This window comes from Brassica napus, chromosome C6, assembly GCF_020379485.1.
Source record: "Brassica napus cultivar Da-Ae chromosome C6, Da-Ae, whole genome shotgun sequence".
Classification (NCBI taxonomy): domain Eukaryota; kingdom Viridiplantae; phylum Streptophyta; class Magnoliopsida; order Brassicales; family Brassicaceae; genus Brassica; species Brassica napus.
Genome location: NC_063449.1, coordinates 28,070,547 through 28,097,257, shown reverse-complemented (window position 1 = coordinate 28,097,257; position 26,711 = coordinate 28,070,547). Strand labels below are relative to the sequence as shown.

The following is a 26,711-nucleotide window of genomic DNA, read 5'->3' as shown; positions in this document are numbered from 1 at the left end:
ACTAATTAGTTGTTTTTCTTATAAATCTCTCTGAATTAAAAGTCTACATTTACAACAAAAAGAAATCATAAAATTACCACCAATTAATAGAAGCGACGGTGGTGAATCACGGGAGATGACGTGGGACGCCAGCTGTCGATCTCCCAGAGGTGTATTTACTTTCTGGGCACGTGACTCATAAAGTCGCACGTGTTTCCCACATCATCTCCTTTCCCTCCTCCTCTTCATCACTTTCCTAAAATCCCATCACTCTTTTCTTTTTGTGTGTGTGATGAGATCCCGACAAAAAAAATCAAAAACTATATAATATACGTACACACGTTCATACGCTCTCTGTTTGTTTGAGTGTTTGTAAGTAACGCATAGCTCTTCTGTTGTTATCTGATCGAAGTATTTCTTCTACTGCATCTCTCTCAGCAGTGAGATTGACTTTGTTTGTTCGTATACTCAAGTTCGATCTCATTTTGCGGTAATTTAAAAAAAAACCCTTTATTCAACTTCCATTCTCATTTTCTTTTTCACTTATGAATTGCAATTGACTCTCTGGGTAGATCATGAAAGTAAAAGTAAAGCTTGTAGAGTTAAGATGAAGACGATGAGATCACCATATTGAACTGTTTTGGACTGCTCATGAATTCCTTCTCTCTTTATTTTATAGTTCTATAGCTCTTAACTTTAGGTTTTGATATTCTTTTTTTTCCACAAGCAAAACGAGTAGTAGCATTGCACTACTTAGGTTTGTTTCTTTAACCCGTGTGTTTAATTATGCATGTAGATCGAATGACCTCCTTCAACTTAAAAGCTACAGGTTTTCTTCTCATTTAGTAGGAGCTGATGTAATTTTAGACTTCAAGGAAATAGGCAAATGGGAGATACACGAGATGATGATACTGGGCCATCAGAGCAAGAAACCTGGTGGCCTTCAGATTTTGGGCTTCCATCTAATAGTGCTTCAAATATTCTTTGGACCACTGGTTCGCTTTCTGAGCCCATCCCAAACGGCTTCTATTCCGTGATCCCGGTAAGCTTCTTTTAGGCTGATACTAGCTCTGTTCAATAACGTTTCAGTGAGGTTTGTTTGGACTAGATTCATTTTTTTTTCACACTATTAATTTTTAAGATGTCTACAGGATAGTAGATTGAAGCAGCTATTTAATAGCATTCCTACATTGGAAGATCTTCATGCTCTGGGCGACGAAGGTCTAAAGGCTGATGTGATTCTTGTTGATTTTCAAAAAGATAAAAAGCTTTTCAGGCAAAAGCAGTTGATTACCAAACTTGTCAGTGGATTTAACTCAAAACCAGCTGCTATTATCAAGAAAATTGCTGGACTGGTATGAGCAGTTGGGACTTGAGATACTTTTGTTTATATCGTCAATTTATCTTAGAATATTTCTTGATGCATTGCATACTTGAGAAAAGTGCTATACTAGGATATGTGTACCGTTGTTTGCTTGCTCTTTTCTCCCGGCTTTACAATGAACTTCAAAATGTTTATTGATGCATTACGAGCAAGCATTTCATAAATCTTGTTTATTCCTTTTATTTTTTTTTTATTGAAAAGCCGTTGTTGAATATTGTCTGGCAGGTGGAAACTGTTTATAAGCAATCTACTGTGCATAGCCCGGCAAAAACTACACAATCTCTTGAAAATTGTGGGATTCAACTGCTAGGACAGATCAAGAATGGTTCTTGCCGTCCTCGAGCTATCTTGTTCAAAGTTTTAGCTGATACGGTTGGCCTTCAAAGCAGGCTTGTAGTGGTAAGTATTCAAATGTGGTCAGTGATATTGAGTATCACTCCACGTTTTGCATGTGATTGATTAGTTTATATGAGTGATCATGCCTTTGATACCAAATATTTTGACCAGTTTTAAACTTGCTATGTATTTTGGTTTACTTGTTTTTGGTCAGGGTTTGTCAAGTGATGGAGCTGCTGAGAGCGTAGACTCATACAATCATATATCTGTTACTGTTCTTCTTAATTCTGTGGAAATGCTGGTTGATCTAATGCGGTTTCCTGGTCAGCTTATTCCTCTATCAACCAAGGTAATATATATGAGTCATATCTCAGCGGCAGGGGAAAGTGATTCTGCAGAGAACGACTCTTGCGACTCGCCTTTGGAGCCAAATAGTCCCATGTTTGGTTATCCAGAGCTTGAAAAGTAAGTAGAATCACTTTACAAGTGGAGTCTGCACTCTACCTTTTCTTCAATACTCAGGCTTTGGTGCGCAGAGTTTCTAATTATTGTTGTTGTACAGTGCAGAAAAAGATGAAAGCCTTCTGTTTCGTAGGAAACTGGAAGGGTATCCAAATAGGTCTGGTCCACCATCAAGGAATATGCTGTTACGATCTGCCTCCGTGATAGAGAGAAAATTAAGGTGATGAGACTTTGTTTTTATTGTGTTTTTATGTTATGAACCAACTCCATGTTTATAGATTCCTTCTGTTCTATTTAAACCGAGGAGTGGATTTAGTGACCATGCGTCAATATTTGTATCTTCTGTTCTCCAGTTACTCACAGAGCGAGTCAAACATTGCTAATGAGATTTGGCGGCAGAACCGGAGAAAGGTCAATGCTGATCAGAGGACTGTTGGTTCCAGGTTACTCTCATCTCTGTTGAATTGTATATGTTTATGCATTCTGAAACCAACTTAGTTTGATTTCTAGTCATTCAAAGTTCCATTGTTCTTAAATTTCTATTTGTATCATGTATGCAGCCCCGAGCATCTTTCCTTCCGAACACGTACAAGGTTCATGTTAAGTGGCGACAGGAACCTGGCACAAGATTTCACCGGTGATGTTGCCACATCAAGGTTGGTTATGTTTTTTTTTTCCTTGGTAACTTAGATGGAAAGGTTCTTGTAGATGTGGTTTGAGCTTTTCAGTTTTAGAGATATAAAATTATTGCTGCAAGAGGCCAGGTTGTTTGTTGGTCTGGTTTAGTGCTTACCAACTTCTTTTGTCTAGTTTCTCAGAGAACTTAGTTCTTGTGCATAAAGTTTGTTAAAAAAAAAAAAAGCTTATGTATTCAGTATTCATGTGCAGCTCCAAATCTGTTGGACGAGCAAAACTGGAAACTAAGAGAATAAGGAGGAGAAGCATTAGTATAACTCCTGAGATTGGTGATGATATCGTCAGGTGGGTGTTTTTGTTATGGCTCATTGACCATCATAGATTCAATGTATGGGACTGAAAGTTTCAGCTCAGTGCATCTACATTGAGAATTGTAGACCATTAACTGTTTTGAACACGGAGCTGCAGTTTTTTTGATTTTAATGATAAACGCATCTAATCTTGTTCAGGGCAGTAAGAGCGATGAATGAAGCGTTGAAGCAGAATCGCCTCTCAAAAGAGCAATGTGATGATGGTTCATCTCCTAACTCTCCAAATGACAGAATCGAGGGCCCTCATCTCCAGAAAAATGTATGTAAATATTTGTATATAATTTAGCTTACTGATACATCGATCACTGAAGATATTTTGAGAAATTTAACAATGATAGCTTGTAATCTTAGAAGTTAATATACTGAAAACAAAGAAACTTTAGGATGCAACAGCATTTTCTGTTTCAACAACGCACAATAATTATTTTCAAGTTGATGTTTGTTTCTCATCCTCAAAACATGCTTAAGATTATGATTCCTGGAACGTTTACTCAAATTTGGATAATGACCTGTGAATCTTTTGGCTTAACTAAGACAATTCTGCTTTTCAGGTCTCTGGTTTCCATCTCGATGCTCATGACCAAGTATCTGGAGGAAGGTCGATCCTTTCCAGGGAACCACTAGATCCACAGTCACAGAAGGCAATCTCACTACCATCTTCACCCAAGAACTACCGAGGCCAATCCTATGAACGGAATGGATCGTCACATCGTAATATAAGCCACATTTGGGATAAAGTATTGGGATCTCCCATGTTCCAGAACAAGCCATTGTTACCTTATGAAGAATGGTACATAGACTTCTCTGAGTTGACGGTTGGGATTCGTGTTGGAATTGGTGAGAATTTTCTCAGCTCAATGTTTTTTGAGTTGGGTTTATGCGTTCTTGTAAAATTTTCTCGGCCGTATATTTTCTTCAAGAACGGACTATGTATTATATCTTTTATTTCTTTTTGATTCTTTCTTCCAGGATTTTTTGGAGAAGTCTTCCGAGGAGTCTGGAACGGAACAGACGTTGCGATCAAAGCGTTCCTTGAGCAAGACTTAACAGCTGAGAACATGGAAGATTTCTGCAATGAGATATCGATTCTTAGGTATATCTTTAAGACTTTTGTCTGTTTTATTCACATTTAGTAATAACTTCTGACTTTCTTTGCTTCCTTCTCTTTCTGCATCCAAATAACTACCAGCCGACTTAGACATCCCAACGGTACTCAACTCTTTCTTTAAATTTTCATTTGTAAGATATTTAGTATCAGTTTCCATTAACAGTGATCTTCAACTACTTGTAGTTATACTGTTCCTTGGAGCATGCACAAAACCTCCAAGATTATCACTGATCACTGAGTACATGGAAATGGGATCTTTGTATAATTTGCTGCGTTTGAGTGGACAAAAGAAGAAGTTAAGCTGGCGCAGGAAACTAAAGATGCTCCGTGACATTTGCCGGTAAATTCCATTTTTTGTCTGGAAAGACTGTAGCTATGTCCCAGTGAGGAGGAAGTCTCATATAAATGATTTGTAACAAAGAATTTTGTTTATGAAACTTTTGCAAGGGGGTTGATGTGCATACATCGGATGGGGATAGTACACCGTGATATAAAGAGTGCAAACTGTCTTTTGAGCAGCAAATTGACAGTCAAGATCTGCGATTTTGGGCTATCGAGAATAATGACAGGGACAACAATGAGAGATGCAGTCTCTGCAGGCACTCCAGAGTGGATGGCTCCTGAACTTATCCGCAATGAGCCCTTCTCTGAAAAGTGTGACATCTTCAGCTTAGGTGTAATAATGTGGGAACTCTGCACTTTAACCAGACCTTGGGAAGGAGTACCGCCTGAACGGGTAACATAACTCACCAAGAAGAAAACGCCATAGTGACGTTATTGTGTACCTATATAACTAGTTTCTGCATGTTCTCAGGTTGTTTACGCTGTTGCTTATGAGGGAGCTCGGCTTGAGATTCCTGAAGGGCCATTGGGAAAGCTTATTGCAGGTCTTGCCACTTCTCAAAGTGTTTTTTTCTTTCTTATGTTCTTGAATCTTTGTTTGGGGTTATGGAATGTTCTTTGTGATGTTTTGCAGATTGTTGGACAGAACCGGAACAAAGACCAAGGTGCAGTGATATACTTTCTCGTTTGATGGATTGCGAGTATGCACTTTGCTAACTTCTCTTGAATCTTTTTTTTTTTTTTTTTCATTCTGTGAATAGAAAATCTTTGAGATCTTTTTCTTTGAGTTTGTTGTACAAAAGAACTTTAGCTCTTTCATCCACATAAAGCTTTGTGTAACTCTTTTCAGTTTTGTCAGTAATTTAAAACCTTTTGAAATAATTTTAAGTTCATTTTTTAGATATTTGTAGATATTAACTTGCAAATTGGTGAAAATTTGAGACAATTTTTAGTTTCTAATCGCATTTTGTGTTACATCCCTACATGATCTTTCTAATATACACTGCATCAATGTCTTGCCAATAATGATTTAGTTTGACCAGCTTTTACTTGACATCACTAGCATTGCATTGTATGACTAATAAAATAAAATAACAACCAAACATTCTTTTTTTTTTTTTTTTTAAATTATTCCTTTATTCCATTTATTAAACTGGGCATTACAACTTTACACCTAAGAGACGCCCACAAACGGGTAAACCATAATAAAAAACCCTTACCTATACCAAAATCTTCTACCTATCTCCAAGAAAAAAATCAACGCTTCTAACCTTCTTCTGACTCTCCAGCCTCTTCAACTCTTCTACCTATCACTGCAAAACTCACTTAACCCTCAGTGGTCAAAGAAACTGAACCAAGTGGCAAGCAAAGTAGTATCGGTTCTCCTTGAGTTATGAGCTCTTGATAAAGGATCCAATCGTGCCTGAATCGTTTGTTTCATCTCGAGAATGACAGCCCGAGAAGGACGAAAACACTGGTTATGAATTCTAGTGTTCCTCTCCTTCCAAATACCATATAGTGCTGCTTGGTAAACAAGCTTCACTATCAACTTCACAAACTCATCAGAAGGTGGATTTCTCAACCATCTCAACCCGTCTTCAAACAGAGCAAGTGGGTTTAAATTCATTCTAGAACAGAAGAAACTCCAGACCTCGGAACTGTACCTGCACTCAAAAAAGAGATGCTGCCTTGATTCATCTGCCGAGTTACATAGAATGCAGACTGACGGAACCTGCAAACCCCACCTCCTCATTCTATCTCTCGTACCCAATCTGTCTCTTGCAATCACCCAAGTAATAAAAGCATGCTTCGGAATCCTCCCTTGAAACCAAACTTGTTGACTCCAGAACACTGTCTCTCCCTGGGGATGCAGGGCTGCCCAAGTATCCGCAGTGGAGAAAGAGCAGGAAGCAACTCTATTTCCCGGTTTCCATAAGTAAATATCCGCCGCTTCAGACGCTATAATTGGAGCAGCTGCTGGTAAGGAGTTCCGGATCAGGGTAATCAATTTTTTTCAACTTATACTCCTATTGACCCACCAGTTGCCATCTCTCATTACCCTCTGGGACCTGTGAGATCAATCAAGGGACCAAGGGTAGTCCAGTTATCGTGCCAAAAACTAGCAGAAAGACCATTACCTACCTCACATACTAACATGGGGCGAGCAATATGTCTGAGGTTGCAAATACTCTTCCAAATCCAACTATCACTTCTCTGAGGTTGAAGCTCCCAAAGGTTTTGATCACCTATCAGGTGACGTCTGACCCACGAAACCCACAACGAACCTCCTGCTGCAAAAATCAGCCAAATCAGTTTTAATCCAAGCACTTGATTCCACTCCTCCAATCTCCTTCACCCCAATCCACCTTCTTCTTTAGGAGTACACACTGATATCCAAGAAACCTTAACACCCCTAGCTGCTGTTGGTGCGCCTCTCCATAAAAATGCATTACACTTTTGCTCTAACAGTTTTATGCATTCTTTTGGGATGATAAAGATTGATGCCCAAAAAGTAATAGTGGAGTAAATTATTGCTTGGATGAGTTAGAAGCGCCCAACAAAGGATAAATGCCACACTGTCCAGGAATTGAATCTAAGGAGTATCTTATCTAGCAAAGGTTGGAAGTCACTCTTCTTCATTTTTTTTTATGACAGCGGAACTCCCAAGTAGCGAATGGGCAGAGCCCCTTGCTTTATTCCCAACCTTTCTGCCATTTCTTGACAACTAGCAGTGCAACCTCCATCCAACAGTAGCTCTGTCTTCTCCTTATTAATCTTTAAACCCGAAACCATTCTGAACTCCTCCAGAATGCTCATAATCCCTGCTAGCGATTCTTCAGATCCATCAAAGAAGATTAAAACGTCATCTGCAAAGCTCAGATGAGTGATCAGCGGATCTTCACATGATGGATGCGGCTTGAACACTTGATTCACTGCCCCTTTATCCAGCATCTTAGAGAGCACATCCATAGCCATTACGAATAATAGTGATGAGATCGGATCTCCCTGCCTCAACCCCTTCCTTCCTTCAAAATGACCATTAAGTTCTCCATTGACGATAACAGAATAAGAAGGCGTGGATATACACTCCTTCACCCAACCAATGAACTTATCTGGCATGTCAAAGGCTTCGAGCAAATTTAACACAAACTCCCAATGTAAGTTGTCATATGCCTTCGAGAGATCGATTTTTAAACAACCTCTCCTGATCTCCCCTACTTTATGAAAATCAGTAACCAACTCCGAAGCTAAAAGAACATTTTCACAAAGCAATCTCTTCTGAATAAACCCCACTTGGTTTCTCTGAACAATGTTATCAACCACTAACTGAAGCTTAGTCTTTAACGCCCTTGCAATGACCTTGTAGATTGTAGAGCAGAGCAAAATGGGTCTGAACAAATTCAACTTATCTGCCCCTACAACCTTCGGAATTAGAGAAATTGCTGTCTCATTGAAGCCTCTCAGCAGTCTTCCTCCTTGAAAGAACTCCTTCACTGCCTGCACCGAATCCTCCCCCACTACACTCCAAGACTCCCAAAAGAACTCCGCCGGGAAGCCATCTGGCCCTGGAGCTTTGCTCTTCGGCATTGAGAAAAACATACCTTTAATCTCTTCCTCTGAAGGTATTTTTATCAACGCCTCTTTCGTCGCCTCTGCATATCGGAAACTCATTAACCCTTCAAGCTCTAAAACCGACAAGGGTACTACTTCTCCATTCACCGCTCCAAGCAGATTTTGAAAATACGAGACCACCATATCTTTTATCTGAGCTTTGTTACAGATTTTGACCCCATTCTCATCAATTAGATAACATATAGCATTGCGTGCTTGATGAGCGATCACTGAGTTGTAGTAGAACGTGGTATTTGCATCTCCATCTTTAAGCCATCGGACTCTAGATTTCCTTATGAAAAACACGTTCTGAGCTGCTTCAAAAAACTTCCATTTCTTTCTCGCCACAAACTCTTCCCGGAATAACGAATCTGTGGGCGCAGTCATAAGACGCTCCTGCACACTCTTCAGACTCAACATTGCTTCTTTCGCTCTCTGCTGAATGTTATCAAAGCCCACTCTATTAATCTCCCTACAAGCCTTCTTCGCCGCTTTAAGCCTCTGCTTCAGCGAAAACATTTTGGATCCCGTAAGGATACTCTCGCTCCAGGCTGCTTGAAGATCTCCCAAATATCTTGGATGTGTAGAGAGAAAGGAGAAGTACTTAAAGCTCGATTTCCTTATCTCAGGCACCACCTCAAAATCTATTACGCAAGGGGAGTGATCTGAGTCCCCTGGCGCTTCAAAGACTGCTACAATATCCGGGAAGTTCTGTCTCCAAGAATCGTTACCTAATGCTCTGTCAAGTTTCCTGAGAATGGGATCTTCTGTCCTCCCGTTTGTCCAGGAGTAGAAAATCCCTCGAGTTTCAAGGTCATCCAATCCACAGTCCAGTAGATACTCTTGCAATTCTCCCATTCCACTCACAGGAAGCTGATAAGAGGCAATCGAGAAATGCTCTGACGATGTTCTGATCTGGTTAAAATCTCCAAGAACAATTAGTGGCTTCTCTTTAACCACATTCATGTCGGAAACCCTAACCAATTCCTCCCACAGTCTTCTCCTTTGAATTTCTGTATTATATCCATAAACAAAAATTACTGTAAACTCCAATCCAGTCTCTGGTTCCAGCACCCCACAGACCACCATCTGATCGGACTTGCTGTACACCATAACCGAAACCGCTGGCTCCCAAACAACCCAAATACGACCTCCTTCTGAACCCGAGTAATTTGTAACACACCTCCAGCCTGGTACCACTGTCTCATGAATTACCGTAGCGTTTTCCTCTCTGACATGAGTCTCAAGGAAAGCTCCAACTGAAGAACGACCATTTCGAACCCATTCTTTAACAACTCTCTGACGATCCGTACTGTTTAATCCCCTTACATTCCAGCTAAATATCTTCATAATTATTCACTGTAGGGGCAGTCACTTAAACTGAAAAGATCAGAGGTTATGTTTCTTCCCCGAGGTACCACCTCGGTTCACAAACATTGGGATCCTTTGCTTTAACAGCTGACCCCCTGAAGCATTCCAAACAGCCCTCCGTTCCATCTTCTTCCGAGCACGCCTCGCCGCTTTTGGCAATATCCAAATATGTTCTTCCTGTGGTGGAGCCACATATACAGACTCTTCATCCTCACTATTCAAATCAAATCTTCCTTCTAAATTTTTTCCCAGAACCTTTATCTTTTCCTCTCCCATTACGTCTGTTCCCAAATTCCTTACGCCCTCAACTATCTCTCCTTCTTCCCCTTCGCTGCAATACACTTTTACACGATAAGAGGGCAGCTGTGAGAGGCTTCTTCGTCTCTCCCTGGCTCTGGACCTCGACCGAGCTCGCCTTTGCGTATTTAAGGAGGATCGCGGAGAGTGTGCTTGAGTATCTCCTCTCTCGTGCGTCTTCTCCGTTATCGCAAGAACCACCAGATCACTAGCTGTCGCGACTGAAACTGAAGGCGGAGCTATAGCAACTTTGACCTTCTCTTTCACTGGAGTTTTTATCCGAGGCTTTCTTTTCATCGGGGGTTGAGGACAGCGATTCATCAAATGCCCAAACTTTCCACAATTACAACATTTAGGGGGGAGTTTTGGGTACTCTATCTTTATTCTCACCGAGTTGCTTTCAGCATCCCTCACTTCAACCACATCTGGCGGAGTCACTGACAAATCTATCTCTATCTTGACTTTGGTATCTCCAAAATGATATGGATCCAGTCTTGATTTCTCAGTGTGAAGGGGTTCTCCAACTGCACTTGCGACTACACTAATGCCATCCAGGGAGTACAGCTGAGGTGGTACGTTCTTTAATATGAGCCAGGTTGGAGCAAACTTCAATTCCAAATCATGAAGCGATCCTTCTGGAGACCAAGGGAAGACAGAGACTGCACAATGATCTACTTGCCAGTATCCTACTTGCAGTACCCACTCTCTTGACTTCACGTTTGGGACGTATATCAAGCACGACGTCTCCGAGACCATTCTCACCGTTATGTCTCCATATTTACCCCACACAGGGTTCAGATCTGCAAAGATCTTTTCTGGTGGAGGACAGGTACCATGAAAGTGTGCCACGATGTGGTCTTTCTAGAGCTCCGCGGTCTTCAGAAGCACGGAAGCTGGCGCTTGAACCACCGGCGTTCCATCTTCGAGAAAAGTAGAGTTCGAGATTTTTCTGAGATTTCTGAGCGACGACTTGAATCTTTGGACATACGAAGGAGCGGAGGCTGTCGGAGCTGGGGCTTGGTCCGAAGAAACCTGCAACTTTGAATCGAGCGCCGAGTTTGCAAACGAACTTCTTTCGCGGTGAAGGATTTCTTTTCGGGATCTGCTGTAGGAGGCTCGCCAGAGGAGGACATCGATTTGGAAATCATGTGGACGACGGAGTGTTTTCTCGGCCACCGACGTGAGGACAGTGAGCGGTGCGACTCGGCTGAAACCCTAATCGCCCTTTTCGTCGCCTCTCTTTGAGTATTGGGTATATTGGCCCAAAAACAACCAAACATTCAAATACTCATATCTGATAAGTTGGTTAATAACCTTTGATTTCCATCTTACGTTTCAGAAACTTAAGCCATGGGAAAACTAATAACTAATTTACATACTATTAATGGTCGATACAAATTCATTTCTTACCATTAAAACCATATACTCTGATTATATTAGGCGAAAAGAAAACATTAACCAAAACCGAAATCAGAAATATAACCAAAATAATAAAATGAATATCTACACTTTTAGTCAACATTCACAAAATTCTTTTTTTCTTAAATTAAAAGAAATAATACAAATTAGAAATATACAAACCATTAAAACAATATATTATAATTATATTAGGTAAAATAGGAAAATACTAACCAAAACAAAAATCACAAATATAACCAAGTTAATCTTACACTGACGACAAAAACAAAAACAAGAATCTTACACTATAAATTTCCACACTTTATTTCATGGAAATAAAGTGGTTTGTTTAGTACATGCACACAATAGCAAAAACATAAACTGGTTTGTTTTTTAAAAAATCCTCCGTTCCTCTTTAATTCCGTTACCGTCACCGTCCACCACCGTTTACTCTCATCCTCACTAACTCGCCGTCGTTAACGGTATGAAGGACGCCGTCAACGATTCCTTTTCGCCGGGATCCTCTCGTCCTTCGCCGTCGATGCTTTCCCGAGAAGATTACTGGAGCGAGGAGGCGACCTTCACGCTAATCCAAGCCTGGGGACGCCGCTACGTCGACCTTAGCCGAGGCGGCCTCCGCCAGAAACACTGGCAAGAGGTGGCTAACGCCGTCAACGACCGTCACTTCAACACCGGCCGCAACGTCTCCGCCGCGAAATCGCAGCCGTACCGCACCGACGTCCAGTGTAAGAACCGGATCGACACGCTGAAGAAGAAGTACAAAGTCGAGAAGGCTAGGGTTTCGGAATCGCACGTCAGCGCGTGGCCTTTCTTCTCCGATCTCGACGAGCTTCTCCGGGAAACGTTCCCGGCGTCGTCTAGCGCTGCTCCTGATGATAGCCAGAGACCGTCGCCGTCGCTGCCGTTGTCGATCGTACCTGTTCCCGTCGCGCCACGATCGGCGATCTCCAGACGTCCGGCGCCGGCGATTATGTCTCTCGGCGGGGATAATTTGCTCGGATTTCGCGGGAATCTCAACGCGTTCGCGGCGGCTGCTGCTGCCGCCGCGTCCCCGGCGTATGAAGATGATTCAGACGGGTCAAGGTCCAGATCGAGCGGAGGTAATAACAGGAAGCGGGAGAGGGAGACTGAGATTGAGGAGAAGAAGGGGTACAAGGAGGTTGCGGAGGCGATAGAGAGGTTTGGGAAGATATACGAGAAGGTGGAGGAGAGGAAGAGGAAGGAGATGGTGGAGCTGGAGAAGCAGAGGATGCGATTCGCTAAGGAGTTGGAGTGTCATAGGATGCAGCTCTTCACTGAGATGCAGGTTCGTCTTCACAAGCTCAGGCGTTCCTCTGGTCCGACTTCTTCCGCCAACGCCGGTGAGCCATGAAACCCTTCTCTCGGGCATGACTGGAATGGGTGTTAGTTAGGAAGCTGGTTCATGAGCTAGAAAGTTTAAATCTTTTTTCCTGTTTGCTGTTTGTAGCTTTAAGTATTTGAAGGCTTTAACTTGTGCGTCCCAAGGATGGTTGCCTGAATTGCTATTCTGTTTAAGTTTTGTTCAAACTCTGCATGAACTGAGTAGGCTTAAGCCTTCTTCAGTGCATTCTTGATTGAGAAGATTGTGAGTTTATATTCTAATTGTTTCGGATGTTAGGAGATATCTTTGTCAAAAATGAGAATGCTTTAGAAATGACACTGAGGAAACAAACTGGCATGAAATGAAATCTTTACTGCAACTTAGCTAGAGCATTACACAATAGACTTCCTTTCTTTTGTGTTTTTTTTTTTTTTTTGCTTGGCTCGTCATTCTCAACCTTGACCTTTGTTAATTTGATGAATTCCTCTTTGCATTACATTGTTTTGACACTAATAATCAGTAGCAGTTTATGCATCAAATATGATTAACCTCTTTGTAATAATAATAATAATAATTGAATCTTCCGTCTGTGCAGCTCTTGAGTATGGGATGATGGATTTCCCTAGTTACTTCTAAGGGTATGCTGCTTTTTATTTTCTTTCAGCTGCTACAAAACTCTCAACATTGTAGTCTTGTCTTTAGGCTACAGTCATGGTTTTAAGCTGTTGGGCTAAACATGGTGTTTTGTGTCTTTGCTGGTGATTTGCAGCATCATGAGAGTTTGTGATTGTAGCCATAGATGAAGAAGGAACAAGTCCGCCCAGCCCACCATACCTACTTGCAGCACTAAGACTTACAAGGCACTTCCAGTTTATTGACTTTGTCTGAAGCATTATCCTTGGATTAATACAATCAGAGCATATTTCAAATAGGAATATAGGATAATACAGTAAGAACAAAAAAAAATGAAACTTTTAATTGGAAAAATGGCTCTGTGAATCAATTTACGTTCGTGAATGCTAAAGATTTTGGAGAGAAAATGAGAAGAAACAAGAGTTTTTTACATCTATAGATAATTTCTCACTTTCCAATTACACTATAAGACATTTAGTGTTTGAGAGACACTTTCTCTCATCTTTTTATTCTACTTTACGTTTTCATTTATTTTTATCTCAAATTCTAAAATATATTAAATAAAAATAATTGTCATAATAAATTATATATAAAATTATTTATCTTTTAAGATCTATTTTCATATATCTATATATATATATATATATTAACGTGTAAACAAAATTAAGTATTGACGTGGACACCAACGTGTGGATAGTAGAATTATATACTAGTTGTGGACATGGACATCTTAACACGGAGGTCATTGGCTGAAACCTTTAAAAGCTTATTCTTCGCCATAGTCTCCGGAAAAGAAAAACCCACATAACCACGTTTCCACCGTTACTCCCACCGTCACCGTCACCGTCACCGCCGAGGCCACCACCACGATCGAGCGGTTCCAACTCGATAAAAATCTCATTTTTGGATGCTGGAGATTTACCATGTGACCACATCCAATCCAATGCAACTAGCTCTCGATTTCTGATAAGACAGCTCTGATCGAGCTCCAATGGATAAGACATCTCTGATCGAGCTGTCTTATCGAAGATCGAGAGCTAGTTGCGTTGGATTTGATGTGGTCACGAGGAAGTCTCCATCAGATCGATGTACATCGGATCGAAAGATGAGACCTTTAACGAGTTAGAACCAAAACTCGATCGTGGTGATGGTGTCGGTGGTGGCGGTGACGGTGGGAGTAACGGTGGAAACATGGTTATCTGGGTTTCTTCTTCCCAGAGACTATAGCGAAGAACAAGCTCTTAAAGTTATAAGCCAATGACCTATGTGTTAAAGTGTCCATGTCCACAACTAGTTTATAACTCTACTATTCACGCTTTGGAATCCATGTCCACAATTAATTTTGTTTACAAGTTAACATACATATGTGAAAATAGATCTTAAAAGATAGAGAATTTTATATATAATTTATTATGACAATTATTTTTATTTAATATATTTTAAATTTTGAGATAAAAACAAAAGAAATCATGAAGTACAATAAGAAAAATAATCCAAAAACTAACATTCTCTTTTTTTTAAGGTTATCCAAAAATTTAGTAGACCCCACAAAAAAGTGTGTCACAAGGGGAAAGTGTATAAATTCAAAATGTGTCCGAGTAATCAACTCAAAAAACAAATGGTAACGTTGTCCTCTAGTAACTTGTGACTAGGACGCACCACTTTCTCTCCATCTTTATATATTTTAAAGGTTGGCACTTTCTTGATGCTCTGCCTGAAAATATAGTCATTTGCTAGAATACTTGTCAAATATAGTCATTTGCTTCTCTAGAAAGTAAACTCTCTAACAAGATTTAACCGAAGTAGATAAGATGAGAGAACATCCCATTAATGGAATTCGAAAGAGACAAAGAGAAATCATTATTATTAAAGTAGTCCAAACAAAAACATTCACTCACTCACGCCTACAACTTCCAAAACCATTGTCTTTCTTCCAAACACACGAGTACATTAAAAGAGACCGATAACATTTCAAACACTGATAACACTCTAGTTGGACTGACGCAGCTCTGGTCGAACAAAATCTGCATCTTGAGGCACTGAGATATCCACGGTAGGCCTGAGCTCTGCACAGACCTGGATAGCACCATGGACTGGATCAGCGAAGAAGTTGCTGATCAAGTCTTTGTTGATTGGTGCACCATTGTCCACAGCCACCAGAGCTTGTTGGGTCAGGTTGTAGTCGAACCTTGGTGCCCATTTCCTCGATCCCAACCTTGCTGTGGTCGAGCAGTTGTCCACCATGAAGGACACTCCTCTAGCGTGCATAAAGGGGTTCAGAGAATCAACAGACTCAATGACACTCTCGTTGATGATCTCTGAGTAGGAATGACCCTTCTTCCTCAAGATCTCGATCTACATAACATCGCAAAAAATCAAGATTGTAGTTCCCAAGAATTCACTGGATAACTGAAAACGAATATAAACAAAAAAGACATGTACCTGAGCCATCATAAGGGCAACGTAAACTCCTGCTGTGAAGGGATACAAGGGACCCAAGTCACCAGCTGGTCTGGACTTCCTGACACGTTCACCGACCTTCCACATTCTTGTCTGATCAATCTTTCCCATTGGGAATGCAGGCAAACCCTCCTTATCCTGTTACAAGCAAGCAAAAAACCATTAAAGTTCCTGCAAGACAAGCTGTGTTTTGAGTAAATGTAAAAAGGAGAGAAGTCATTACGTAGAAGCGACGACCGGCTAAGACAACACTCCTGATTTCGCTGCCAGCTGCTACATCCTCGTAGCATTCATAGAGGATCTCCATACAAGGATAGAAGGATGCACTGTATGCAATCTCAAAGTCCTTTTTGCCTTCTTCAGACAAGGAGTTGTACACAGCCAACATTCCCTGAATTACTCAAGTTCATCAGTAACGGGTTTTGAACAACACTGGTCCCTCTAAAAGATATCTTACTACTAACCTGGGTAGAGATAGTCCTTGAGATTGTTCCTGTGATGCACTCTACTGTGTTCTTGTAAGCTAAGTCTTCACTCATTCCATTTTCGGTGTACCTTCTGAACAGGGACTCCACGATTCCGTGAACAGCACCAAGCAGGATACCTATTTTACAAAACAAAAAGAAGAACATAAGTTTTAAGGATTTAGCTACAGAAAGACAGTTTATAAGTTGGGTTTCAACTTACCTCTTTCACCAAAGATGTCACTCTTGTACTCTTGCTCAAGAGTAGTAGCAAAAGTAAAAGGAGAACCAAGTGCTACTGACCATCCCAGAGCAACATCGGCGGCTCTACCGTCAACATCCTGCAAACAGAAAATCACATCAATAATTAAAACAATGAACACATGAGGTATAGTAGTTAAAGAGAGAGATAGAAAACCTGGTGGACAGCAAAACTGGCGTTGATTCCAGCACCGTTGATTTCTTTGCCTTGGACATAAAGCCTTCTCACGGATGGACCCATTCCCTTAGGGCAAACAGCTACCACGCTGATGTTCTTTGGGAAATCGAGTCCCATGGACTGTAAATGGCCCAGTAGAAACCCGTGTGACAAACCGAGAATGCTGTTTGGCTTCATGTGGGAGAATATTTTCTCATAGTTATCAGCCTGCCAAAAAAACAAGATACATTAAAATCTAATGTCTATACTTAAAAGAGCAAATAATGAAGATTATCAAATGCACATATACCTGAGCAGCATCAGAGATCAAGAGCAACACAAGATCACTGCCAGAGATAGTTTCCCATATATCACCGAGAGTACCGGTTTCTTCGGTGAAGCCAACAGCACGTGCTTCCTCAAATGAGCGAGAGCCCTTTCTAAGCCCAATCTACATGCCCATAAAGAAACCATGTCAGGGTATAGCCTTAAAATAAGAGTCCTACTATAAAAAAAAGCAACACATGAGTTGGGAGTTTACCTTAACAACGATGTCAGACTTTGCCTCCACAAGGGAATCCCTTAAATTCTGAGCTTGAGCAGGTCCCTGCAAATAGATATCGAAGAGAAAGAACATGACATTTACATACTCATCTTCTTCGTTCATAAAAGCATGGAAATGAAAACTATTTCATTCACATAAGGTAATCAAGATACATTCTAAGTGAGTTTAACTTTCAAGCTCATTGGGGAAAACGAAGTTAATAGATACCACAAAACAAAACAAAAAACCCCAAAAAGTTGTTAGTTTTGCTTCTTAAGTAAACACCCAAACCAAAAACATGTCGATTAAGGAAAGCACATACAAGACAAGAGAACAAAAAGCTACCTGAGATCCCCAGCCAATGACACCAATCTGCTTAATCCCTTTGAAAGCATCAGGAAGATGCTTGAACAAGTCCCTTCCTCCTCTCACAATGTACTAAACCAAAGATAACCACAAAACTCAATATTAGCAACAATCACAAACGATATATATTAAAATGATTAACCCAAAAGAGAAGACATTTATAGAAGAAAAAGGAACCTCTTCGTGACCAGCAAGAGAGACTTTCTCTTTTTTGAACACAGACGTCTCGAAATCTAGAGACATAGGGGCTCTAACCGCAGACGAAGCAACCATTCGCGCGGAGAGGGAAGATCCGGTACCATTTCCAGCGACGGTGGCAGTGAGGGACCTCAGAGACTTGGAAGTAGACGAGAGGGAACCGATGTTGGGGAAAGCAAAGGTTGTGGCTTTCGATGACCTAAGGGCTTTGGAGGAAGAAGAAGGAGATGGGCATGAGAGGGAAGGAGCGATGGATGAAGTCGCAGCCGCCATTTGAGTCTCTCTCAGTGTAATACCAAATGTCTGCGGGAGGGAGCAAATTAGGGTCACACACAGAAACTGATAGAGGAGGTTTTTAAAGTGCACTCAGCTTTACCTACTCAACACCACCAAGAGACAAATATTGATTTAATAATAATGGCACTTGTCTAATGTTATCTGTAAATGGCCCTGAAGCCCATTATATACTTGTCTAATGTATCTATAAATGCGCCTATAGTCCATAATATGAGGCCCATAATGCTAAAACATAAACTATTGTTGAGTTGATAAAATGATTTTCTTGTTTGGTTTTTTTTTTTTTTTTTTGTCATCAACAATACAAACTCATATTGACTCTGTGAACCAAACCGGCTGATCTGCATCCATGTGAACGAGGAAAGACGGCTGTTTTCTAGCACTGCGTGCTAGACTATCCGCCTTTGAATTTTGCGTCCGTGGTACATAGATGATCTCTGATCGGGTGAAACTCTCTTTCAGGGTCTTGATATCTTCCAAATATGTTGCAAAAGCTGGCCATTCTTCTGGTTCCGAAACCATCTTCACCAATTGAGAACAATCTGTTGCAAACGTAATCTGAAATTGACGTAAGTTCCTCATGCATTCCATTGCCCATAAAAGTGCGTCCATCTCCGCATGAAGAGGCGAAAGACTAGCCCTTACATTCCTCGCCCCCAGCAATCCATCGAAACCTTCCAAAGTACTAAGCCAACCTTGTCCTGAAAACCTAGCACCCTCCTTCCACGAGCCATCCGTAAAACACCATCTTCCTGAGATCGACGGCAATACCGTGTCTATTCTTGGTGTTGGCGTCCTCTGGTCATTTACTACTTGTGCCTCAGGCCATAATGTTGATTCTGTTTCCGCCAATTTAATCGTATCCATAGGATCTATATCCAAGTTGCTGAAAACTTTATTATTCCTACCTTTCCAGATATACCATAGAATCCATGCAAACTGGTGATCCTCCATCTGCGAGAAAACTCTAGAATAGATGGTCCATATTTGTGAATAGGGAACTTGTTGGAAAATAGACTGGGTTTGATGGTATCTTCGAAAGAGCCCAAACCTGAAGAGCTGGAGGACATTCAAAAAATACATGATTTATCGATTCCTCAGGAGCTCCACATCGGGTACAACAAATATCCCCTTGAATCCCCCTTGCCTGTAAATTCTTACGAACTGCTATGCATCCTGTCACTAATTGCGATAGAAAATGTTTTAGCTTTGGTGGGCACCGTATTTTCCAGCAGTAAGCCTTCAAAACATCAACTGTGGGACCAATCAGTAATGGTGGTCTTCCTTTGTGTGGATAAATCCGTTCTACCTGATATCCTGATTTGACCGTATATTTTCCATTTTTTGTAAAGTGCCATCCATCTCTATCCACCCTCTGATTCCTACTTAGTGGAATACTTTCTATAAGTTTCGCATCCTGAGGATCCACCAAAGCCCGAATTACCTCTAAATTCCAAGTACGCGAGGTAGAGTCAATGAGGGACTCTACTGTAAGATGAGGGTATAGATTGTGTTGATTTTTATTAGCTGGTCTCGGGCGAATGGTTGGGAGCCAAGGGTCATTCCATACTGATATAGAAGATCCTGATCCCACCCTTTTGATTCCTTTGCTAACCAGAGATCTAGCAGAAACAATACTCCGCCAGCCATATGACGGAGAATATGAGCGAATCGGTTCTAAAGGTGAAGCATTCCTATAATACCGACCTTTGAAGACTCAAGAAAATAAAGTATTTGGCTTCTCTATCAGACGCCATAACTGTTTACCAAGCATCGCTGTGTTGAAATCAGTGATATCTTTAAAACCTAAGCCACCTTCCTCCTTATCTACACATACCTTGTCCCATGATTTCCAGTGCATCCCTCTTGTGCTTCCTCCTGAGCTCCACCAAAATTGTGATACCGCACTTGTTAGTTTTTTCACCGTTGCTTTAGGTAATCGATAACAGGACATCGAATGATTTGGTAATGCCGTGATCACCGACTTAATAATCACTTCCTTTCCCCCTTTTGTAAAAAACTTGAAAGTCCACCCATTTACTCTATTATTTAAACGATCCTGAACAAAACTAAAAACTTGAATCTTTGATCCCCCAGATTTTCTGGAAGACCAAGATATGATCTCATTCCTCCAAGATTCTGAATACCCAAGATATCTCTTAATTCCTGTCTGACAGGTTCTTCAATATTATATCCAAATTGAATGGAAGATTTATCAAAATTTATTAGCTGGCCCGAGACTATCTCATAATCCTTTAAAATCCTAAGGATGGTTTGACACTCTTCCTTTTGAGCTTTACAAAAGAAGAAACTATCATCCGCAAAAAGCAAATGAGAAATCGATGGGCAAGCTCTAGCTACCTTCATTCCCGTAATTTGTTTCTCTCTCTCCGCCTTTTTTATGTTTGCAATTAAAGCCTCAGTGCAGAGAATAAATAAATAAGGCGATAAAGGATCTCCTTGGCGTAGACCTCTATGTGGAACAATGAGGCCACAAGGTTGACCATTTATAAGAACCCGATATTGAACCGATGAAATGCATTCCATCATCAATTTAATCCAATGAAGATCAAAACCCATTTTCTGGAATAAAGCCTCAATAAAATCTCATTCCACTCTATCATATGCTTTGCTCATATCTGTTTTAATTGCCATATACTTTCCCTGACATGCTTTATTAGTTCGCAATCCATGAAACATTTCCTGGGCGATAAGAATATTATCAGAAATCAACCTTCCTGCCACAAAAGCCGATTGAGTCTCTGATATGAGTAAAGGAAGACAGATTTTCAATCGCTGACACAAGACCTTGGAAATGATTTTATATCCTACATTACAGAGACTGATTGGTCTCAACTCCGTCATCCTTGTAGGTCTCTCTGTTTTTGGTATCATACATATATTAGTAATATTTAGTCGTGCATCCATTGCCCCCGAAACCAGAAAATTATTCACCATCTCTACCAAATCTTTCTTAATAACATGCCAAGAATGTTGGAAGAATAGTGCTGTCATGCCGTCTGGGCCTGGTGCCTTTTCTGGGTGCATCATAAATAGAGCCTCTTTAACCTCCTCCTCTGTTGCTAGCCTCAACAAACATTGATTCATCTGAGGGGTGATGGTCGGTGTAATCGGAGTTTAGACCAACCAATGTTTAAAAATCGGGCATGTATTTTTATTGAATCAAAATGGTCTAACCGGTCCAGCCAATTTAACCTAATTTTAATTTTTTGTTAAATAAAAAATCATATAACTAATTTATATCATATTTTAATAATATTCTAATCATAATAATATTTATACAATATATTATCTGATTAAATAAATATTAAAATAATGTTACTTTCTAGAATTTTTTAATTTAAAATTTAAGATAATTTGTAAACTACCCTATTAAAGATTGTAAATTTGAAAAATATATTGTTATAATAATATTTTGAAAACTACGTACAATTATCTATGTGATATAAGACTCTTTCGTCCTTGTTTAATTTTAAATTTAAAAATTAACAGTTAAAACTAGAAATTATTAGTATTATAGTTATTTTGAGATAATTTTATGAATTATAATATTTTATAAACTAGTCAGATATGAGTAGTTGAATGTTTGGAGATAATTGTTTGAAAGTATAATTATTTATTTTTGAGATAAATATATGTTTGAGATAATACATGTTAATATTTTTTAAATAAAAATGAATACAAAATATCTTAAAAATTTTCCTACAAATTTTCAGTTTTATGAATCTATGTAAGATATAAATTTATACAACATCGTTTTACTCAGATATATTCTCCATTCATATGATCTTGTTAGCATTTTATATTAAGTCATTAGTGTAGGACTTGATAAAAGTTATTTGGTTAGTTCAAATTTCAGGACTTTTAATTATGTGCTTTGTAGATCTGTTTGTTTATGTTATTTGAACGGTGAATTTGCTTAATAACCAATTTTGACATCAAAATTAAATGAGTGACATTGATTTTGACGTAATGTAATAGCTATCATTTATGCTAATTATTATCCGGTTTTGCTCATTCTTCCTGTAATCATCCGATAATATTGTATTGTTAGATATGACTTGGCCAAAATAACATAGGGAAAAGATTAAATTAAAACTACTTTATTTGATAGAAACACATGCAGCCACGTACCAATTTAATCCACCCAATTTTTTTTTTATTGCTGGTCAATAATGAATCACTATTATTTACAAGCACATCACGTAAAAAAACTCATGTCACAAATTTATTTGCAACATATTTATTTACTATATGCAGTAAAATGAGTGGATAGAAACATAAATTTTAAAAAATAAAAAGTGTATTTTGGTTTGCTAAAGTGTTTCTATTCCATATCACCAAAATAATATAGAACATTATTCTCTTCTCAACATCTAAATAATAAACATTATCTCAATCCATAAATACTAAACCCTAAATTTTAAACATCGCTCTTCCATCTAAATACTAAACCCTAAACTCTAATTACTAAACCCTAAACCCAAATATAAACCATAAACCCAATTATCAAAATCTGAAAATAATATATAATATTATGTAATATTAAACTAAACTCAGAAAAACTAACTTTTGAATAGTATATGGCTCTTACCCAACACACAACTTTTAAATACTAAACTCAAACCTATCTTTTTAATACTAAACCCTAAACTACTATCACTAAACCCAAACCTCAACCTCCACCTTCCAAATACTAAACCCTAAACTCTAATCACTAAACCCTAACACAAATATAAACTCTAAACCAAAATATAAAAACAAAACCCAAATAGAATGGAACAAAATAAATAACATAGTACATATTGGTGAAACTATAAAATGTCTACGATTGCATGAAAGAAGTTAATGCTGACTCCAACCATACACCCTCACCTTCTAAATACTAAACCCTAAATTATAATCACTAAACCCTAATCCAAATATACCCTAAACCTAAATAAATAGATTAAGTTAAACCCTAATCAAGGAAGTATAAACTCAAATAGAATGTATATAATATGGTTTACTATACCCAAACATTTATTTAGTAAATCTAAACCTTAGGCACGAACCTATAAACCCAAATACAATTTATAAATTGTTTTCCAATATTAAACACTTGAAAGCACATTTACTTGTTTAGTATGTTGCAGATCTTATATTCCATATAGTCTAAGTAGTATAGTAAATGAATGTTCCAAATAATCAAATTTGTCCAACATTCAAAAAATGAATTTCATATTACAATCAATCATACAAAATGATAAAGAAGAGACCTATCAAATTTAAAAACATGACATATTATTACATTTTTAAGGAGTAGTATAGAAATATGTCTCAAATATTATGATAACCGTACATATGTAGCTATACTTAAGAATATATATTATACTATTCATTTCACCGAATATAATATAGACGGCGAGTTCATTTTCTTCAATTTTTCATTTTTTAGACAGGCTGATATACATTCATTTCGTTCACCATCATTATTTTTCACCACCATATAGAGATCGTCTTCATCTTCTCTCTTTTTCCCGACACGACGATGTTTTTACCGACTCGCCGTCGTTGTTCTTTACCACTGGATCTGTAAAACGAAAACAGAGTATGAAAACAAAATCATAATTGTGAAAATCAATTGATTTAAGAAAAAAAGGAAAAAAAATGAAAGAGTTGTTGTGTGTGCTCACCGTCTACGCTTTCATCGTTGTATGTTCTTCACCACTGGATCCGTAAAATAAAAACAGAAACGAAAACAGAGTATGAAAACAAAAACATGATTGTGAGAATCAATTGATTTAAGAAAAAAAAAATGAAATGAAAGAGTTTTTGTGTCTTCTTTAGAACACTTGATTGTTCTTTTGGTGAGAAGAAATTCAATTCAAAAGGATGTTTGAGTAATGAAACACCACATTTCACTTTTTACAGCTACAAATTATAAATTAAATTTTGTTTTCTTTGTGCAGGTTTCACTGGTTGTACACAAGAGTATTATGGCATTATTATAAAAAAAACACAATACATATTCGCAAGTTAGGTCTTTTTATCATACCATGAATTATATTTTGTTTGAAGGTTATACAACCCAATTTTCCTTATTTCAATACAATTGGAAAAGGAGTTCAAAAAATAAATTACCGGATAAATAAAGGGAGAAGGAAACCATGATTATTTGAAATCAAAGAAAATGATACATGCATGTAAATGATGCAAAAGTGGAGAAAACATGCTATGTGATTTGAGTGAAAACAATAGAACGAAAAATTAGTGATTTTTATAAGATAAATTTTGAAATGATCCTCCACTTCTTTACCAACTCAAGCACTATGATCATCTACTCATCAAGCACTATGATCACCCACTCATTTACCAAATCAAGCACCATCTTTGTTATTTTATGTATTGTTGCTCACTATAAATACCATCACTCATCTTACTCTTTTGTACACCATAACAAAGAAGAGTTTATAATCAAAGAACCATTACATCTTCTTCTTCTTCCTTATAATAAACTCTCTCCCTTATATTAGTGTTATTTGCTTCCTACGGGTATTAAATTCTACTCTTATTTAAATTTCTCGATACTATAAATTATAAGTTATTTCATAACACGTTATCAGCACGATCGTTCTGCAATTCGGTAAAATTTATTGTATCATATATACTCTGCTATAATGGTCGGTATACCGCCTGTACTATTATTTATATTATGTTATAATGGCCGGAATACCGCCTATATTATTTATTAATATTTTAATTAATTTATTGGTCGGCCGAGTCGCCTTATATTCTATTTATTGTTAACTGGACGGTCGAGCCGCCTTTATTTTCTGTTTGTTGTTAACTGGACGGCCGCGCCGCCTTTATTTTCTGTTTGTTGTTAACTGGTCGGCTGAGCCACCTTATATTTTGTTTATTGCAAATTGGTCGGCCGAGCCGCCGTATAATTTATTTATTATTCTGTATTGACCGGCTGAGCCGTCGCATAATTTATTATCATAACAAAAAAATATTTATTCACCATAATTTTTATTTTTTTTATGAAATTTAATAGATTTGATTGATCGTTTAATACGATATTTTCAGACTGATTTTCGGTGCACTCGATTTAACCCCAACGGTCACAAAGAAAATTTTTCAAAAATTTCCCCTTTCTCCAACGGTCATGAACAGTGATTTTCATCTATAAATACAACTCATTTTCACTCCATTTCATCATCCAAAACATTTCATCTTCTCTCAAAAAAAAAAAAAAAAAATTCAAATCGCTCTCCTCCGATTTTTTCATTTCAAGAAAGATGATTCGTGCACTTTTGTTTTTATGTGCCATTTTTATTTGTGTTTCTATTTATGGTTTATTCGTTGGAGAATTTACTCCGAGTGAATTTAAGATGAATATCGGTTTAATTTTCTTTACATCGCTTCTCCTTGTAATTGCTTGCATGATTAATGTAAACGGTTTTTAAATTATGAAGTTCATAATAAATGGTTCATTTTAAAATTGCGAAATTCTAAAAAAAAATATATATATATATATATATATATATATAGTCATTTTAGACGATGATATATATATATATATCAACGCTTGTCTATATGTAAGAATAATAGTTATTTGATGAATTAAATTTTGCTTATTATACTTTAATATGCTTCATGGTTTAATGGTATTAAGGAAACATACTTTATGATTCATGGTCTAACATCATAAAAGAAATTATTTGTAATCGGTTAGTTTTGTAGTCGATTAGTCTTTGGTCTAATATCATAAAAGAATTTGGATTATATGTTGATATTTACTAATGTAATGGCCATGTTTATATGAGCAAAATTTAAAGTTTTCAGGATTGTGTATTCTCTCGGAAAGATATGTACAAGTTATCAGCCAATTCAGAAACGTGAACAGCTGAAACTTTCATCGCCGATATACTTCTGTTTATAAGATAAGTATTTTTATGCTTTATATACAAGTTTAACAAACTTGATTAGATAAATCAATTTGCATGAAGTTGGCAGTGATATAAATTTGTTCATTAAATTGATTGATAGGTTAAACTTTGTTAAAAAGCATGAGAGTAATAATATAGTCTATATAATAATTACTATGAAAGTTTTATTTATTTTCTGATATAATAAGACACCTTTGTTAATACATATTTATATATATTTGAAATATTTTGATTTTATTACCATTTATATTGAGGATTTTAAGTTTAAAGCTTGACTCTAAAAGATCCATAAGTTTTGGAGAATAATATATATAAAAAAGGTATTATCACCTGAAGTGATTACCTAAAGCTCATTTTGTATTTTGCATTTAAAGATTACAAGACCTGAAGTCTGTAAATAAAGCCAACTATGTTAGATGTTAAGTTTAAAAGTAAATTTTCTTCAATAAATTTTTTATGATGCATATATATGAAAAAATATCTATTGATAAATCACGTCTAGTTGATTATGATTCATTCTCCTGAAGAGAATATGACATTTATACCCTTTTAGACGTGAGCATTGGTCAAGAAAATGAACATAAAAGTGGTTTTAGACGTAAGCATAAATGAGGTCAAGGTCCAAAGAGTTTCTTTATAGAACTCATACTCTCACTTAAAGTTGAGAAAATAAACATGGTAATAAAGAAAAGAAATTATGAATTCATCTGAAGATGA

General features: G+C 37.9%; 3 protein-coding genes across 3 annotated transcripts; 2 read left to right on the top strand and 1 right to left on the bottom strand.

Moving 5' to 3' along the window:
• The first annotated feature begins 272 nt into the window (after nucleotides 1-272).
• Nucleotides 273-5,570, top strand: LOC106428201 (probable serine/threonine-protein kinase SIS8). Its single transcript, XM_013868957.3, has 17 exons — nucleotides 273-469; nucleotides 776-1,021; nucleotides 1,131-1,334; nucleotides 1,589-1,762; nucleotides 1,914-2,164; nucleotides 2,262-2,381; nucleotides 2,515-2,604; nucleotides 2,722-2,817; nucleotides 3,050-3,142; nucleotides 3,307-3,427; nucleotides 3,720-4,005; nucleotides 4,138-4,261; nucleotides 4,358-4,377; nucleotides 4,460-4,616; nucleotides 4,724-5,012; nucleotides 5,091-5,163; nucleotides 5,253-5,570. Exons 2-17 carry the CDS (start codon nucleotides 866-868, stop codon nucleotides 5,333-5,335), a joined length of 2,337 nt encoding a protein of 778 aa, XP_013724411.1. The 5' UTR covers nucleotides 273-469; nucleotides 776-865; the 3' UTR covers nucleotides 5,336-5,570.
• A 6,053-nt stretch (nucleotides 5,571-11,623) lies between these two features.
• Nucleotides 11,624-13,728, top strand: LOC106428189 (trihelix transcription factor ASIL2). The gene is made up of 3 exons (XM_013868947.3): nucleotides 11,624-12,678; nucleotides 13,255-13,297; nucleotides 13,429-13,728. Exons 1-2 carry the CDS (start codon nucleotides 11,781-11,783, stop codon nucleotides 13,293-13,295), a joined length of 939 nt encoding a protein of 312 aa, XP_013724401.2. The 5' UTR covers nucleotides 11,624-11,780; the 3' UTR covers nucleotides 13,296-13,297; nucleotides 13,429-13,728.
• Nucleotides 13,729-15,135: 1,407 nt separating this feature from the next.
• Nucleotides 15,136-18,172, bottom strand: LOC106428249 (ketol-acid reductoisomerase, chloroplastic). The gene is made up of 10 exons (XM_048761176.1): nucleotides 17,722-18,172; nucleotides 17,524-17,616; nucleotides 17,176-17,241; nucleotides 16,945-17,085; nucleotides 16,635-16,862; nucleotides 16,440-16,557; nucleotides 16,217-16,356; nucleotides 15,976-16,143; nucleotides 15,735-15,890; nucleotides 15,136-15,647 (listed from the first exon to the last, which is right to left on the bottom strand). The coding sequence occupies exons 1-10, from the start codon at nucleotides 18,013-18,015 to the stop codon at nucleotides 15,282-15,284; spliced, it is 1,770 nt and encodes a 589-aa protein (XP_048617133.1). The 5' UTR covers nucleotides 18,016-18,172; the 3' UTR covers nucleotides 15,136-15,281.
• Nucleotides 18,173-26,711: the final 8,539 nt, after the last annotated feature.